Genomic DNA, 17757 nt, shown 5'->3' with positions numbered 1-17757 from the left:
ACAGAAGCAAAGAGGGCACAGAAAGCTATTATGTGTATTCATAATAGTTTCACCAAACTTAAGGGTGTTAAGAAATGAAAGCATTTAATTTGGAAGACAAATATCCTCTTTCATAGTTCTTGGGGAAAAAAATGCTTTATTTTTCCAAACCTTCTGCAAGTTTCGGTAATTATGTTAGACAAGGGCCAAAAGTATAGAACAGAGTGAGAGCTCTCTAGAGAAAGATATGTTTATTCAGGTTAAAGTTTAAACAATTTATCTATGGAAACTTACATACACAACACACTAATTGTTTTCTACCAAAGTTGTCTCAACACTTTAAAAGAAGGAGATGGAAAATACAAAAGTGCACAACCAATGAGTGACCGTGGGACTATGGGTGGGCACAGAAGCACAGGAGGTTGGAAGCATTTAATACAGGGTCACCTGAGTCTTGGTCCAGTGTCTTGTCCTTCAAATCACAACCTTCTTTGAGACATCATTAAAAATATTGAAGCATCCTCTGTCAGCATTAGAAATTTTAACTTTCAAATCCATGGACCAAAGAAATGAAAAGCATAATGCTGTGCATTCCAGTTGACAAATATTATTCAATGGAGATGTGCTTCTTATACCATATTTTAATAGTGAATGGAAATTTCTTCCAAATAAAAATAGGAAAGGGCAAATTCAAGGCATTCAGTTTACGATTTGATCTTCTGCTTTAAACCATGTCAAGAAATGAATGCACGAAAGGTTTAAACATCTCGTGGTGTTGTTCACTAAATATAAGATTATCTTCCTCAGTGAGACATTTCAAAGTGCTGCTTTTTATGATTTCTCCTAATAGCAGAAGTAACCACTATTCTTGGAAAAGAAAGAAATGAAATCTGCCAAACTTCAGAAGTCATGACGGCATCTAGGTCTGAGGAAAGGTTTACCCCTTAGTTATCTGCCTACATCCTATTCACACTTAAAGAATGGGGGTAAAGTTTGTTGAGTATTTTCCAGACAGTGTTTTTCACTTCTTTGTTCCTAAGGCTGTAGATCAAAGGATTTAGCATAGGAATCACCACAGAGTAAAATACAGAGGCTATTTTGTCTGTGTCCATGGACTGGCTGGAGTTGGGGTGTAAGTACATGAAGATGATCGGGCCATAGAAGATGGACACTGCAGTGAGATGGGACGCACAAGTGGAGAAGGCTTTCTTTCGTCCTTCAGCAGAACGCATCCTTTGAATGACAATGTATATGAAGAGGTAGGAGATGAGGATTACAAGGAGGGTGAAAAAGACATTGAAACTCATGGCAAAGTAGACAACCAACTCGCTGATGCATGTATTGGAGCATGAGAGAGCCAGGAGTGGAGGCATGTCGCAGAAAAAATGATTAATCTCATTAGAACCACAGAAGTAGAGTCTAAAGGTGTCTGCTGTGTGGACAGAAGCATTGAGGAAGCCACAGACGTAGGAGCCAATAGTCAGGAGGGCACACACACCTGCTGTCATGGTAGTGCTGTAATGAAGAGGCCTATATACTGCTGCATGGGGGTCATAGGCCATGGAGGCCAGGAGGTAGTACTCGACAGTGTGAGAACCCACAAAGAAGAACTGAGCGGCACATCTATTGTAGGAGATGACTTTGCTCCCTGACTGCACTGCCACCATCTTAGAAACTATGGCTAAGGAGTAACCCAGATCTACAAAGGAAAGGTTACTGAGGAAGAAGTACATTGGAGTGTGGAGGTGAAAGTCTGAGTAGATGATCACCATCATCCCCCCATTCTCAATCAGAGTGATGAGGTAGATAAACAAAAATACCAGGAAGAGAGGAACCTGAAGATGGGGATCATCTGTTAATCCCATGAGGATGAACTCTATCATTTCTGTGCTATTCTCCATTAAGGTCAACTTGAATGTACCCTGAGGATTAAAGAAGAGGAATCAATGACACTCAGATGAAAGTATAAGATGAATGATGGGATGATATAAAAATAGAAAATTAATATATATGAAGAATGTACTACTATGTGTAAGGCAAAGTTATACCCCTCCATTATATTATAGCATTTAATCCTGTGAGATAGGTGCTATTATGCCCGTTTCTCAGATGAGAAAGTTAAATCTCAGGGAGCTTAATGTTAACCAAAATAACCTAATTAGTAGGGGTCAGAATCAAAGTGCACACCTTTATATTTCTGAATCCAAAGTCTATACATTCAGAGCTTGAATTATTCTGTTTACATCATATAAAAAATTATGATGGGGACAGCTCCGTGGCCTTCTGGTTGAGTTTGGCGTGCTCCACTTTGGTGACCTGGGTTTGTGGGTTTAGATCCTGGGCATGGACCTACACTACTCATCAGCCATGCTGTGGCAGCTACCCACACATAAAACAGAGGAAGATTGGCACGGATGTTAGCTCAAGGCTAATCTTCCTCAGGAAAAAAAAAAAATATGATGTGTCTGATAGCACCGTTTTTAAGATTTTATTTATTTAATTTTAAAAAATCGAAAAGAGAACAGTATTAAATAAAAAGTAGAAATCCCTCATTTCTTGTCTTCTTATTCTACTTCCAAGAATATAGCCTCTATGGAGATTTCCTGACATTTTCTATGCACATATGATTATATGGTATTAATCATAGAAATCATAATAATAGCTTACTATATGCCAGGCACTGCTCCAAGGGCTTTACTTGTAGTTAGCTCATTTAATCTTCACACCAACTCTTTGGGATTGATCCCATTATTTTCCTCATTTTATACAAGGAGAAACTCTATATAAGATAATACCTCACTCCTTCATTTCCAATTTTTTGCCTTTATAAACAATGCTCTATGATATAAGACATGCAAATAGAGCATTTTGCTTTCTTATTTAAATTGTTTCCAGTTGACAGTATGTCTCCTACTTGGTCTCCTTTTCCTGGCTACTATCTGCTCCTAAAACCTAGCAGCTTTTAGATAGGACTGGAGAGCTATTATTATAAAATAATAATAACAACAATAAAATAACTATTGCCCAAAGTCACATAACTATTAAGTATTGGAAGTGGAATTAAAACCCTGGTCTGTCTGATATTAAATCCAGAGCTCTTAACTACAACTTTTCATGTCTTTATGAGTTTATCCTTCAACAGTGATTCAATAGAACTTTATATTTATATACTTACATGGAGATATATATATCTGCATCTCTTACCAGAAGTCTTTGTTATTGATCCTGGTTACAATTAAGTCCTCTCTTCTCTGCAAAGCACTTGAGTCTCGGTTGATTCACACAATTATTTGGGCAAACACCCGGCTCCTTAACTAGCTCTAAGCCCCTTGGGACACTGTCTTCATCCCCTCTGGCGCACCTAGTATTCCATGGCCTCTTACACACATAAATAAATATTAAGTGACTTGAACAGAACATCAATAGCAAAGTGTTTAAGTATTTTTTCATGCTACCTAACCCCACAACAAACAGCTTATTGTTCCCTTGTTCCTCTGGGTCCATGTTTCCTGCAGATATATTAGCTTAGACTTGCAGTATGAAAAACATTCAGAAGTAACAGAGATTGGGGACACGCAGGCCTGGAGAAAGGCTTGTGTTCTAATTCTAGTGCCCTGTGGCTCTCTCCTGTTGTTTTTCCTTAGTCTGAGGTTTTTAGGGGCTTTTCCTGTCCCTTGAAGTAGATTGGGTGAGAACAGGCTCAGCCAAGGGAAGAGAAAAAAGGTGCGGAGAAAGGAGAGAGAGAAACAAGGGCCTAGAAGGGGAAAATTGCTTCAGCTCTGCTTGACTTTGGCTCACCTTGGAAAGCAACTACAGTGATCACATTGGTAAGGAGCCTTTTTTATACCACAAAAAGAAGGGTGCAGCCCAGCCTGTCCTGTTTGGATGACCATCACACACATGCATTGTGGTTGGTATCACAAGAACTGGCTCAACCAGCTTGTGAAACACTATTAGACAGGAACCATGACGATACTCCACATTTCCAATTTTTCACCTTTATAAATAGTGCTCCAGTGAATAATACCCTTGTAGGCGTCTTCTCAAGTTTCTTTTTTTCTTTAGGATAAATCCCTAGAATTTCCTATTTTTTTCACTTTTTCGCTTATTGCTAGATTTCCAATCAGGAATGTACCAATTAACTTCCCAACCAGCAGCACTTCCCATTACATTTATCCAGTTCTTTTCATTTTTCTTTCTTTTGACTTTTGGCAAGTGTGTGTACTCTCTAATTTAGCAGACAGAGTATTCTGTAATCTATAGTAGGCAGTTTCCTGATCTTACATATTAGGAAACTGAGGTATGTGGTGCCCCTCAAGGTCACACAAATACTTAATTGCAAAATCTATACAATACTCCAGAGCGGGATTTCTCAAACTCAGCATTATTGATATTATGGGCTGGACAGTTCTTTGCCGTGGGGGTGAGGAGTCTGTCCTATGCATTGTAGGATGTTTAGCCGTATCCCTGGCCTCTACCCACTGGATGCCAGTAACACACCCCCTTCCCCAGTTGTGACACCAACAATGCCTCCAGACATTGCAAATGTCTCAAACGTCCCTGGGAGTAGGGGACAACATTGCCCCCAGTTGGAGACCATTGTTTTGGAGTTCATAAAACTCTACTGCATTCACATCTTCATTTAATCACAACAATTCAATGAGTTAGATATATTATATAATATATATCACAACATACATATATATGTTATATACCTATATTCGTGTATAGATATATACATGAATAAACTGAAACTTGGTGAGATAAAGTGGCTGATTCAAGGTCTAGAGCTCCAGCCAAATATTGCTGCTCATTGCTGGTGGGGAGTCCAGGAAGAAAAAACTGCTTGCCAAGTACTGTGGCCCTTTGACTAAAGAGATGTGCACCCTCCTATCTCAAACTAACCTCTTCCCCAACACAAAGTAGGATGAACAACCTGGAAAAACTCCAAGAATGAAAGGCAGCTGATTTCGTGTGGATTCTGAATTCTTTTCCAAAACACCTTCTCAAATGCTTGTTTGATCAATTTCCTTGGTTAATACTGACCACCTGATTATAGTCTTCTAAGCTGTAGGTCTGATTTCTAACAGTCGTCACACACTCCTATATTGAATTACCCCAGACTGCCATCTTCATACATTAGCAAACAACATTCAAGGCACTTTCTACGTTTTCCTGATGGACAACCCTATCCATTATGCATTGCAGTCACTGTTAATGAATGTGCCTGGATCCAGAACAGCAAAGAGAAATCTGGAGTCAGTGCAGAGAGAGGAAGGGCTTCTTTTGCCCGGCACCACCCTTGAAGGGTTGCAAGGCCTGAATCCAAATCCTGCTGCTGCTGCTGCTGTGTTGCCTCCCACCCAAGTCTTGCAATGACCAAGCTTTTCTACATGGGCCTAAAATAAATATCAGAAGGAGCCTTGAAAGAATAAAGACACTTTTTAAATACTTAAAGATAGTATGTGGAAGACTGCTTTATTTAATATTTCACAAATGAGAAAGTGTGTTGAAAACTGCAAAACATTAAAATATTAGGGATTATTATTGTTCTAAAGAGAGAAAGAGGAGTCTAAACCACCAAGATTGTCTGGAAATAAAAGTTGCATCAAAATTGTTTCTAAAGGGATTTGAACAATCACCGCCAGCCATCACATCCTATTTGGAGAGTTCCAAAGTAGACTTTCAACAGACAACTATTAAATTCCATGAAGAAAGAGACAAGATCTGTCACTGTTTTTTGTGAATCGTTACTCACCGCCTAGACTAGTGCCAGGCACGTAGTAGACTCTTAAATATTTGTTAAATACTTGAATTAATGGGCTAGAAGCTCAACAGTTGAGTTAGAATAATAGATTAATGCTTGCTAGCTGTGGCATTATAGGCAAGTCAATTTCCCTCTATCAATAGAAGATTAAGTAAGATAAAATATGGGAAAATCCAGCTACTGTGTGGTCTGTGGTGGGTGCTCAATACACACTAATTTATTTGTCTTGTTATTAAACTGTGGGTCAATCATATGAACTTGGTTCCTTGATTTTATTAACACCAGTTGGCAGCAGCATTCTATTTAGCAATGACTATGTCAGTGGCTGTTTAAGAAATGGTGACCTAAAATTACCTACGGGAGGCTCTCTCTGTCTCAATTTCTCATGAGATATGGCAGAGGACATTGGGGAAAAAAAATGGAATTGAGTCACTTTTTATCCCTTTCTCCTAGACAAATCCATTATTTCTTCCCACAGTGTGAGGATTACCGCTTTAAAAAAGGGCATGGAAAACATACCTACTTCCTCCGGCATTATGAGATCTCCATTCAGAACTGCCTTCAACTACCAGACTTTTTGAAGTCTGAAAAAGAAAAGAAAAGCTGTTTAGTCTCTGAGGACCTCAGATTTCAAATACTAAAAGATTTCCTGAGGCTGTGTGGTAAAAGTGTAAAGGCAGTTCAGCTGCCATTGCTATTTGTTTCAGAGCCTGAGTGAGTCATACCAAACTGTGTGATGAGCTGGGATGGCCTGGCATCTATGTAGATTTGGGACTCTCTGGAGGGACGTTCCCTAAGGACCCTACCCCAATCCAGGGCTCAACGACATGCAAACAAGCACTCAAAACACCACTTTTCTGAGGGAATGAAACATTATTCTGATATGGAAGAGCCTTAAAGGCCGGGGGGGGTGGGGGGAGCAATTCTTCAAGCACAGGCTAAGATTATCTATGATCAAGTTCCATCAAAAGTGCCTTCAAAGGAGCTGGAGGGTCCAACCATCCTCACTCAGCCCACGGAAGACTTTCGGTGAGCATAGAGATTTGGTTCTTTTAAGACTAAATGGAGACAAATTTTAAAATGCCAAATACAGACAATAAACTTCATCAGAATCTCCACTTTGCCTAAACTCAGCTCTGACCAAAGAACCCCAAGTACTAAGAAGCTTTGTGGATCAAAACACTTTCAGGAATTTTTTTTCCAATCAACTTGGTTTTACATGACCTTTAACTGGAGCTTACAGGAAGCAAAGGATTCTATTTCAACCCCTACTGAATTATCATATATTGGATGCGTCCTATGTTACAGGTTCTTGTTAAGTACTATGTGTCTGTTATTTCACTCGATGTTCACAGAACTCTATGAGAAACATATTATCTTTCCGGTTTTACAGATTTGAAAACTGCAGAATATACCTCACTCCCAGATCTTGGTTTCTAATAATATTCTCAAATAAAAGGAACAAGGGCTCCTGGAGAAAAAACTGATTCTAGCACGAGAACAAGGAATATACTAGACAAGCCTGGAACAACTTCTAGATCCAGACAATAAGGAGATGCTCAAATCTGTCTGACTCAAGGTCTCTATACTGTTACACTGTGCTCTACTGCTCCTTCTGGATGTAGAAGACGAGGGATGCTCTCAGAATCTAGAAAAGGGGCCTGTTTCTCATAGGGTTTCACAAATGAAACATAGAGTTCTAGTAAAGTCAGTTACAAAAGCAAAACTTGTTTACCTATTTTTCTTTCTTCCATGAAAAGATTTTCATGGAAAAATTTGCTGTTGGAATAGATTAAAATATATTTGATGAAAGAAGAAACGAGAAGGGGCCAAGTAGGTGGCAAGCTAGGTGATATGAGGACAAGGATTTTTCTGCACCACTCTTGGAATTTTGTAGCATCTAATCTCCTGATCCATGCATCCAACTTCAAAGACTGGATTTCCTTTTTATCACTTTACGTGATCAATACAACAACCAAGGAAAAAGTAGAAAGGAGAAAAGGGAAAGAGGTGAAGAAAGAACAGGAAGGAGAGAAAAGAGGAAAAGAATAAGAAGAAAAATGGAAGGGGGGGAAGGAGAGATGAAACAAGCGAAAACCTCACCTAGAGGTTCAACATCCTCACAACTGACTCAATCTAGCCAAAACCTCTGGCTTGATCAAATAACATAGTACTTTCCTCTAACAGTGTTTAATATTCTAAAAAATTAAACAGCTTAAAATGAAGACTATTAACATGGTAAAGTGGGATGGTCCTGGTTTTGGTGAGTGAGAGATCTGAAATGTGCTGCTTACTGAATGGATAACTTAGATCAATTATTAATCTCTTTGAGCCTCATCAGTTCCTCACGGCACTGAATATGTCTTCTTTCTTTTCTCTCCCAAAGGCTCTTAATTCCTGGGAGAATACTTCCACTTTGACTTCTCTGGCTCCTTCACTGTTGGTCTCCTCACAAGATCAAATAGTGACTTTACCTTCAAATAGTTATACCTCGGGGTTTTAGAAAAATAAAAGGTAAGAAAACGGCCAGTCCTGACTTTGGGGTTAGTTCAAAGCTAGATAACAGTTTCTGTCCATCTTTGAGTTAATGCTGCCACCTTGCGGCAATTTCAAGCCTTTCCTGTGATGAGCCATTCCCGGTGGTGATGGCTGGGAAAAATGAGTTTGTTTTCCTCTGTGGCACTGACCAATAAGTTCATATAGGAAAGATGTTTTGGACTTACAAGAAGAATCAAGAAGCTACTAGTCTGTCTAAAAAGTTAATTTCATGCCCACATCAGATGTCGGCACTTTTTAAGATCTAAGAAATTACTAGGTGTTAAGGTACACAAGACACCATAGCCCAGAGGTGACAAGTATAGTCCCCAGAGCCAGATGCATAGGTTCAAATCCCAGCTCTATCTTCTAGTGCCTGGAAGGCTCCTACAAGTCACTTAGCCTCTCCATTCCTCTCTTTCTCCTGATGGGGTTGTTGTGAGAATTAATTAACAGGTGTAAAGTACTTAGAATACTAAGTACTGTACAAATATGTGTTATTTTGTAAATGTTTAATTTTATCAAGGAATAAATAGATTCATAGAGGTGAAGTGATATGCCTAAAGCCACTCAACTGATTAACAGAATAATTGAAACCCATGGCTCTAAGCTCCTGACATATTCCTATCTGTCAATTTCCCCAGAATTTCCTGAGCTTCCGTTCGTGCCTCAGCCTCTGCACTCACGTATCTGCATTCTCTACGAATGACATCATCTCCTTCACTAAAATTGGGGCCATCCAATGTTTACTCCACCTCAGCCTCTCCATTTAAATCCATTGCTTCCTCTTCTGTCTTCTTATCTCAGAACTTCCCTCTTCTTTTCCCAGGCTGCCCCCTCCATCTCTGCTGTTGACCCTATCTCTGCTTACTTCTGTGAGATCTTACTATGCAATTACTGCCTGTCTTTTATACCCTCCCTTACTCACTCTTACCCCATTTATTCACAAACATGCTTAAGTTACCCACCTCTTCCCCTAAACTCTCAAAAGGCTTTCTCCCACCCTAATATACCCTCGTGCTATACCAGTATCCTTCCTTTTACCATCAAAATTATCAATAGTAGTCTACATCACCTCCCATTCTGCCCTCAGTCCTCTGCACTCTAGCCTCAACTATTTCTATTCCCATTCTATTGAAACAATGTTCCTAAAGGTCACTCCAGAGCCAGGTTCACATATATGCATCCAGCACAGTCACACAGGATCCTGTGTTCAGAAAGTTTCTATACTTGGTTCCCTTATATTATATATATATATATATACATAGTTCATGCCCTTATAGTGCTCTGAAGATACCATCTTCAAATTATTGACAATTTCATCTTTGAATCTGTGTTTTGTAAGTAAAATCTTGACAACGGGACATGCACAGGAAGCTTGGAACCTCAGCTCATGCATGGTCACACCTCCCACCACCTCCCATTCTCTCTTCAATCCATCGTGTTCAAAACCATGATGACTTGCTTGTTGCCTACAGGATAATGTGCAGCTTCTCCAGGCTGACATTTGAAGCAAACTAGCCCCAGTCAACCTTTCCAGTTTTATTTCTCTTTATACCACCAAGTATTCCACTTTCTACCCACACACACACTCAAAAGTGCCTAGCACGGTGTTTGACAGGTGGTAGATCCTAAATAAACAAGATCTTTTCTCCACCTATCACATCATGCATATTTTTGCCCTTTGCCTTACTTCATGCTTTTCCTCTGGGTTGGAATGCCCCGGTTTTATGTCTTTCTTTTATCTCTTTCACTTGGAGCTTAAATTAAAGCCAAATCCACTGTGAAGTTTTTCTCTGAGGTTATGAAAAATACATGTGTCCTATTAATAACACTTTTTCAAATTACCTTGCAGTATTTAGTTCTGTATATTATTTGTCTCCTTTTTTTCCTTTCCCAGAACCTAATACATTCACTTCTCCCAGCCCTACATCTCTATGTCTTTCACTACCCTGAGCTCTGTTGCCAGGGAAGAAACCATCCTATATGGACAGGCTCATATTAGGAATGAATGTGTGACTCTACCAAGACTGTCAGCTCCTTGAGGGCAGAGACTGTGTCTTACTCATCTTGGGCTTTCTCTTGGAACCAAAAGACAGTGCCTGCAGACAGTATGGGCCTACCAAATTATGCAAATACCATCTGATTCTCTATTTAGTAAATTGGACTAGGCACAGAGATGTCACTTGAGGAGCTCACTTAAGGGAAATTTATTTGTCCTTAACTCACCAAACTAGCATTCAGATCACCAGATGTGATAGTTTAAAAAAAGCACTGTATGCTTCTCATTAGGAACAAAAATAGAAAATTATCTATTTGTAGATTTGTAAACCCTGAGGGTTTATTTGTTAATGAAAAATAAAAAGGAACAGTTTAAATTGGTGCCTTGAAATATATCTCCCTCCCACCTTTGGAAAAGAAACCAGCATCCATCCGCTGTATTACAGCACATTTGCATATATAAACATAGAAGATGGACCATCTTTATTCCTAAGGATAACACTCTCCTATGGGCTCTTGCTTCCATCTCATCTGTCTCCTTTAAAACCCACTTGATCAAGTTATCATCTTAAATCTTCTTCATCTAAATCTTCATCTGAAGTCTCCAATATCTCCATCTCTATGACCTTCTTCCTCTCAGCACACAATCATTCAAAAAATACTTCTCAACTCTGATTGTTCTTAAAGCCACCCTTCTAATGCACCTCTCTTTTCCACAAAACATCTCAAAAGAGATGTTTGTGTTCACTGAGTTAATGAACAAATGATCAAAAATCAAATGATACTGCACAACGTAACAGAACTAGAAAGCAGTATAGCTGGCATGGAAACTCACGCTTTAAATCAAGACCCACATCATAAAGTCTTGCCCACCTTTCAACTGAAACTGAAATACATCAGTCCCAAATAACCATACACCCATGCCATAGTGTGTTTACTCAAAGAAAGTGGGTTTACTACTCAACAAGCAGAAATCATTGCATCTGCATTGGTCAAGATCATGGAGGTCAACATGAATATCGTCTACAAAGACATGGTCCCCATGGTCACCATGCCGCAAGATATCACTCTTCAGCAAATAATATCTCAGATTGCTAATGTAAAAAAAGATGATATGTTTTGGAGAAGAGTAAATTTTCATCCCTCAGAGCAGAAAACGAGAAAATAAACTTGAACCACAACAGTTAAAATAACAAGTGATGGATAAAGTGATCAATGTCCAAACAGATACCAAATTAGACTTCAATCTAGAAAAGAGCAGAGTAAAAGAATTATATTCTTTGACCAAAAGGAAGCTGCTGGAAATGAAGACAGAGATGGTGGCATTGCATACTCAACAAGATCAGACCCTCATCCAGACAGACAGGAAGGCAGACACTGAGGTTGCTGGCCTCAAAACCATGTTTGAGTCACACAAGCTTAATAATACTAAATATTTAGCAATGTCTGTATTTACATGGCTAACAGTAGCTCTGGGATTTTATTGCCTGTGGATAGAAAAAAGTGTCTACTTAAAAAAAAAAAAAAAAAGACCAAAATTTGCCTGTTGGTGAGTTTGGAATTAGCTAACAGAGTGACACCATCTAGCTGGTGATCAGAAAGCATGATGTGGAGTTTTATCTTTGCCACTGCATTCTCTTAAGTAATGTTATAGACTGAATTGTGTCCCCACAAAACTCATATGTTGAAGCTTTAATCCCCAGTGTGTCTGTTTTTGGAGATAGGGCCTTTAAAGAGATAATTATGGTTAAATGAGGTCATAAGGGTGGGGATCTAATCCAATAGGACTGGTGTCCTGAAAAGAAGAGAAAGAGACACTGGGGACGCACACACACAGAGAAAAGTCCACATGAGGACACAGAGAAGGCAGCCATCTGCAAGCCAAGGAGAGAGGCCTCAGGAGAAACCAAATATGTTGATATCTTAATCTTGGACTTCCAACCTCTAGAACTGTGAGAAAATAAATTTCTGTTGTTTCAGCCACCCAGTCTGTGGTATTTTGTTGTGGCAGCCCTAGCAAACTAATACAAATAATGATGATGACAAGGATTTGCCTGGGAATTTCCCTCGAATTATGGTTAGGCCATTCACAGGCAGTGAAAATCACGGCATTGGAAGGTTCCTAAACTTTTTTCCCATGGCTCTGCTTCCTTAACCGAGGTTAGCTGCTTCCTATCTATGGGAAGCAGCCAACTGGATGGATTTCCTGTGCCATGGAAATCATTCATTCTTGAGCATTACTTTGTCAATGTGTTGCTGCAAAGGAAGATTATGAGCTCAAACTCAAGCTCTTTTCCTAATCTCCCAGCATTTTCAATTCCATCAGCTTTCATCCTGAGCCTTAAAAAAGATTTCTAAAATCAGACAAAAACAACTAAAAGCCTGCGACAGTTTCACAGTCTCCATGGAAATGCTAGAGATGGAAGCTATGTTGACTTCTTCACGTATCTCTTGGTCTATTTTGTTAATGCCTTTTATGTACGGTTCTTGGCAGTTTACAAAGCCCTTTCTCACTTATTATCTTGGTTAATCCCCACACAGGAGGTACTATTACCCACATTTAGCACATTATGAGACTGAAGTTTGGAGAAGATAAGGTGGCTTAACCAAGGTTTACACAGTTTTTAAGTGGTAGAATCAACATTTGAACTTTGGTTTGTCTGGTGCCTAGGATACTTTCTTGCCACTCTACCCAAAAACAACATAGGCTTACAACAATGGATCACTTTCCTGCCCTAGTACCCTCACTTGCTGCTTGAAAATTCACTTCGTGGGCCATATTTCTGAGATGTGCTTTACATTGTTGATGTAGAGCGTAAGAGAAAGTGTCCCACGCAAGGACTAAGCAAACTTTGGTTCTGGTTCTAGTGTTATCACTAAAATTGGGTGATCTTGGTCTATTCATGTAATTGATCACATTTCCATAAGTAAAATGGAAATAATAATCCTTGCCCACTCTCATCCTCCCTCAATCCCCTCGACCATTACTACACTGGATGAAATGCATTAATCCTCCAAGAGCTGGGAGTATTTTAGAGCTTTGCAAACAAATGGCTTACCATACAGTCAAAGTATTGTGGTGATCAGTGATTTGAAGACCTTTCCAATGAATTTGTTCTGATATGCTTACCCCTTCATAACTTTCCCCAACAGATGCTGTAAGTCCTCTCCCCCCCACAACTGTTGACACTCACTGCTGGGTGCATGCTGATGCTTCCCAAAAGCACACTGATGCTTTCAAGCAACTGTGACTTAGACTAAGGGCTTTCTTTGGCCACAGGAGCATGTCCAGCTTGCATACAGGGCAGGTCAGAGGAGGTAGAGGTGGGATGGGGGGATTGGTTGACATCCATGTGTTCTATAACAAATCTCAAAGGTTCTCAAGCATGTTGATCTCCAACTTCCCACAGCAGTAACATGTTCATCAATGCACATTGAGTTGGCCTGCTTCCTTTGCTATCTCACTTCCGTACTCTCCTACCTGTACATCCAGAGATCCCCTCCTGAATAGACTATTGTGCACAAATTCTAGTCTCAGGGTCTACTTCTAGGACAATCCAAACTAAGAGACACTCCAGGATAAGCAGTTTGTATAAGGAGATTAACTGAGCGACAGACCCCACCCCCACCCCACCACTTCCTTTCTTTTCCTCACAGAGAGTGTGTTCTGTGTCACACTCCTCATTTCCCATGTTTCCTCCTTTGCTAGAAGCTCTGGAAATCTCACTCTGCCAAACTCACACGTTCTCTTATATATCTTATAACTTTCTACCCTTCTACTTTCCCTCTCTTTCAAAATTTTCAGATCATTTTAGGAAAATTTCTCTCCTAAGTTCCTCACTTTATCTTTGAGCCTCCAATATTTCTTATCTCATGTCTGAAAATGCAAGAGTACCTGGAGAGGGAAAGTCATATTTTCCAAGTGTTATAGGACATAAAGAAAATCACCACTCTCAACCTCCAAAGCACGGAAAAGTAGCCCCATGATCTCCTCCCAGAATCACTATAAATGTCTTCTTTCTCTTCCTCAAGCACTTGTAAACCCAATTTTCTTCAAGTACCAACTTTCATAATAAAGGGAAATTCAATTCTTTTATAATTTTCTAATTTTTCTTTCTTTTTTGTTTGCAAGTAGGACATCAAGATTTTTTTTAACTATTTTTCACTACAAATGCATAGCATTACAGTAACATTAAAGATTTAATAGTTTTCTATGGAGGAGCACTAGACAATGCAGCATATATAACATGATTTCCAACATGTTTTTGAGTCTTAGAGGATGACAGCACTTTCCCTCCTTTCTGTCCCCTTAGTGAGATTGACATGCATGACTCAACTTTACTAACAAATTAGACAGGAACAAGTAGTTTGCTTTCTAAATATATGAACTATTCACAGAATGCCTCAGACTTAAATTACAAAGTGTTTCACTGTGCTCTAAAGTAAAAAGCATTGGGAAGTGATCAGATATTATTTTTGTCTACTTGTTTTTCATCGTGACATACAACGTACATTCTGTGCCACGATTGAATTTATTTGTTCATTCATTTTTCATTCTTGCACAGTACTTTGTTTATAAAAGAGAGAATATATCTATTCTGCTTGCTCAATTAATCGGTGACAGAATTCCAACTCATATCAGTTTAAGCAAAAAAGAGAATTTATTTGCTCACGTAACTTCCCAATCTGGGGTTAAGACGCTAATATGGTAGGATTGGGTGGCTCAAAAAAAAAGAAGACATGGCCTCTTCATGACTCAGCTCAACTGTCCTTTCTGTTGGCTTCTTTCTTAGGCCGGCTCCCCCTAAGTGATAATAAATATACTTCTCAGCAGCAATGTTTTTTTTTATTATCCTCACAGCTAGAATCCCAACAAAATGAAAATAACTCTTTGCCAATAAATTCAGCAAAGGCCCTGGGGAGCAATCTGATTGGCTTTGCTCAGGTCACGTGTCTACCCCCAATCCAGTCACCTTGATCCTGAAGAACAATGTACACTTATTGGTCAGGCCTGAGACTTGTGTCCATCCCAGCCGTTACAGGTAAAGTCAGCCCCACCTAAACACATGGACCCAAAGTGGAAGAGATGCCGTTCCTTGTGCAGAAACTAGACTGAAAAAAATAATGCTGAGAGAGAAATGAACTCCTGCTCTATTTCACATCCCCAGTTACATCCGGTCATGTTATTCAACATAGCATATCAAAGTCCAAAGGCATTGAAATCCAAAATCAAATTGTCTTACCTCCTCTGAGTTAAAGTTTCAAGGAAGTTGAGTCCTCTTTGATTTCTTTGTCTGTTCATTCTCAGCTACAGGAGTTGTTCCATCAGCACCTATGATCTCAGATATCTCTCACTGGAATTGGGGGTAGTTATCCCAGGCAAAAATGTTATTCCTAAAATACAGTATTCGTCGAGATTTTGTGATATCCAAAGTAGGAAGGGAAGACGGGTTGCTTTTACCAGAATGCCACTAAGTCTATGCAATTGTCCAGATTCCTTGGTCTGTGAACCGAAATGTAGTGAGGAGCTATCTTCCATAGGAAATTGATTTAGGCACTATGCATTTACCATAACCGGGGAGGAGGAACCTCTTACATAAACTCCTTTCTTACAGAATAGATTTGAGACATTGTTGCCTCCTGGCAAAGTTATAAATTTGCAACAAGCCCAATGCAAGCACCAGAACGTATCTGAGATTTCTTTCTTTCTCATCCAGTGGCTCCCAATAGATTTCCACTTCTCCTTTGAGCTCTGGGTACTCAGCACTTACCTGACGGCGAGTTTTATCTAGTAACACAGCCTCCACAGTATTTTGGAGGCAGGCAGTCGCTTTTTAAGTCCCATATTTTAGTGGCTGCCACCACCGCCCTTATTAAGGACCTACTCATGCCTAAGACACTTGCCTCTAAAGAAAGCTGTCCTTTTTCCTCACCTTAATTTCAGCTGGAGGCTCTCCCTTCTCAGATTCCCAGACTGAAGCTGCTTTGATGCTTGTTAACGCTGTGCCCCTAGGGGCCCAGGGAAGACAGCAGCTCTGCCACGTGTTCCTCATAACACCAACATTCCAGGTTTTCCTCTGCTTTAGAATTCTGTAAAGTTCTCAGACATGTTCCTTCGGGGCACTGGAAATACCTACTTGCTTACCTTCTGTATAACCTTGAAACTCAGAAACATTTTAATAGTCCTTTCACTTTTGAACATACAGTCATATGAATTCGAGATTCGTTACCCACGTCATCAGTACTCAGATTTGTTAAGTATTCACATCTCCTCCACAGACCCCTTGTGTTTCCAGGAACTCAGTCCTGCCCCTAACACCGGGAATGGTCCCGTTTGGTTTAAGCCAAGCTGCATACTCCATTCCCCCAGCAAAAATCACTGGTAGGTATGTGACCTAAGCTAGTCCAGTCAGGACGAATCTCAGGACTTGTGCTTGCAAACCTAGAGAAAAGCACTCTTTCTCCCTCTACTGGTCATGAAAAGGGGAGCATGGGTCTAGCAGCCATCCTACAACCCCAAGAGAAGTGCATGCTAGAATCTGTATGGAAAAATAATTGTTGTCTTTATCAAAATATAACCTCGGGGGACTCTATACTTATTCCAAAGAATAATCGGCCAAACTAATTGAGGGATTCCTCTTTGAGAATGTTCCCAGTCTACAGCAAATTCATATATACATATATACTCACTGGCGGAAGAGCCCTGTCCTTTTACAGTGGGTTTATTTCTTAAAAGCTAGAAGTTACTCATAACAAAGAATAAATAGATAGACAATCAGTTTGAGTAATAGTATTTCTGTTTATTTTAAGGAAAACTTTTTACTCATGAGTGGTTCCCTTGTTGCTAAAACACTGATCTTGACAGAAACATCTCTTTTTGAACAAATATAACCACTCACACTCATTTTGAGAAGAAAAACTCTTCACTTCTTAAATGCCCCTTAGTGAACTCTGGCTTTTCTCTAACATTTTAAAATATTTAGATTCTACTGAAATTTCAAAATAGCTAATCCTTAAACAAAAAAAAAAAAATACTTGAACATTCTTTCTTAAGGGCTAAAACCCCAGTTTACTTTGTCATATTGCCAAGGCAACCATGAAGACTACCATATTAACACCTGCATGTGATATCATAGAGTGAGGACACTGAGAAGAGGATGTTTAGAAGTTGAACGCATATTTTGCTTAGTCTGGTACTCTCAGCCAACTGGACAGCACGTGAGGCCAGATGGCTCCCTGTCTGTGTGGCCTCCCACACGCAGTTGGAGTTCCTATTTTATAGAATTAACTGTGACCACTTCCTTTTAACTCTCAAAATCCCTTGATCATCCATTCCAACAAAGGAAATAAATACAATCAAGCTTGACAAGAATCATTTAATCTATCAGTTCTCCAAGAAGTTCTGTTCCCATTCCAATCAAAACACATCAAAGTCAGTCCTATTTTTAAAAATATCTGCAGTGAAGGAGTTTTCT

At 39.6% G+C, this 17757-nt stretch overlaps 1 protein-coding gene and 1 pseudogene across 1 annotated transcript; one reads left to right on the top strand and one right to left on the bottom strand.

The window, feature by feature from the left end:
• Window positions 1–935: 935 nt before the first annotated feature.
• Window positions 936–1883, bottom strand: LOC131395320 (olfactory receptor 5B21). Its single transcript, XM_058527242.1, has one exon. It carries the CDS (start codon window positions 1878–1880, stop codon window positions 936–938), a length of 945 nt encoding a protein of 314 aa, XP_058383225.1. The 5' UTR covers window positions 1881–1883.
• Window positions 1884–11201: 9318 nt separating this feature from the next.
• On the top strand, window positions 11202–11835 carry LOC131395319 (mitochondrial calcium uniporter regulator 1-like; annotated as a pseudogene).
• The last annotated feature ends 5922 nt before the right edge of the window (window positions 11836–17757 follow it).

Source organism: Diceros bicornis, chromosome 31 (genome assembly GCF_020826845.1).
Source record: "Diceros bicornis minor isolate mBicDic1 chromosome 31, mDicBic1.mat.cur, whole genome shotgun sequence".
NCBI classification, from domain to species: Eukaryota; Metazoa; Chordata; class Mammalia; order Perissodactyla; family Rhinocerotidae; genus Diceros; species Diceros bicornis.
Note: the sequence above shows the minus strand (reverse complement) of the source record. Positions and strands in the feature narration are given on the sequence as shown.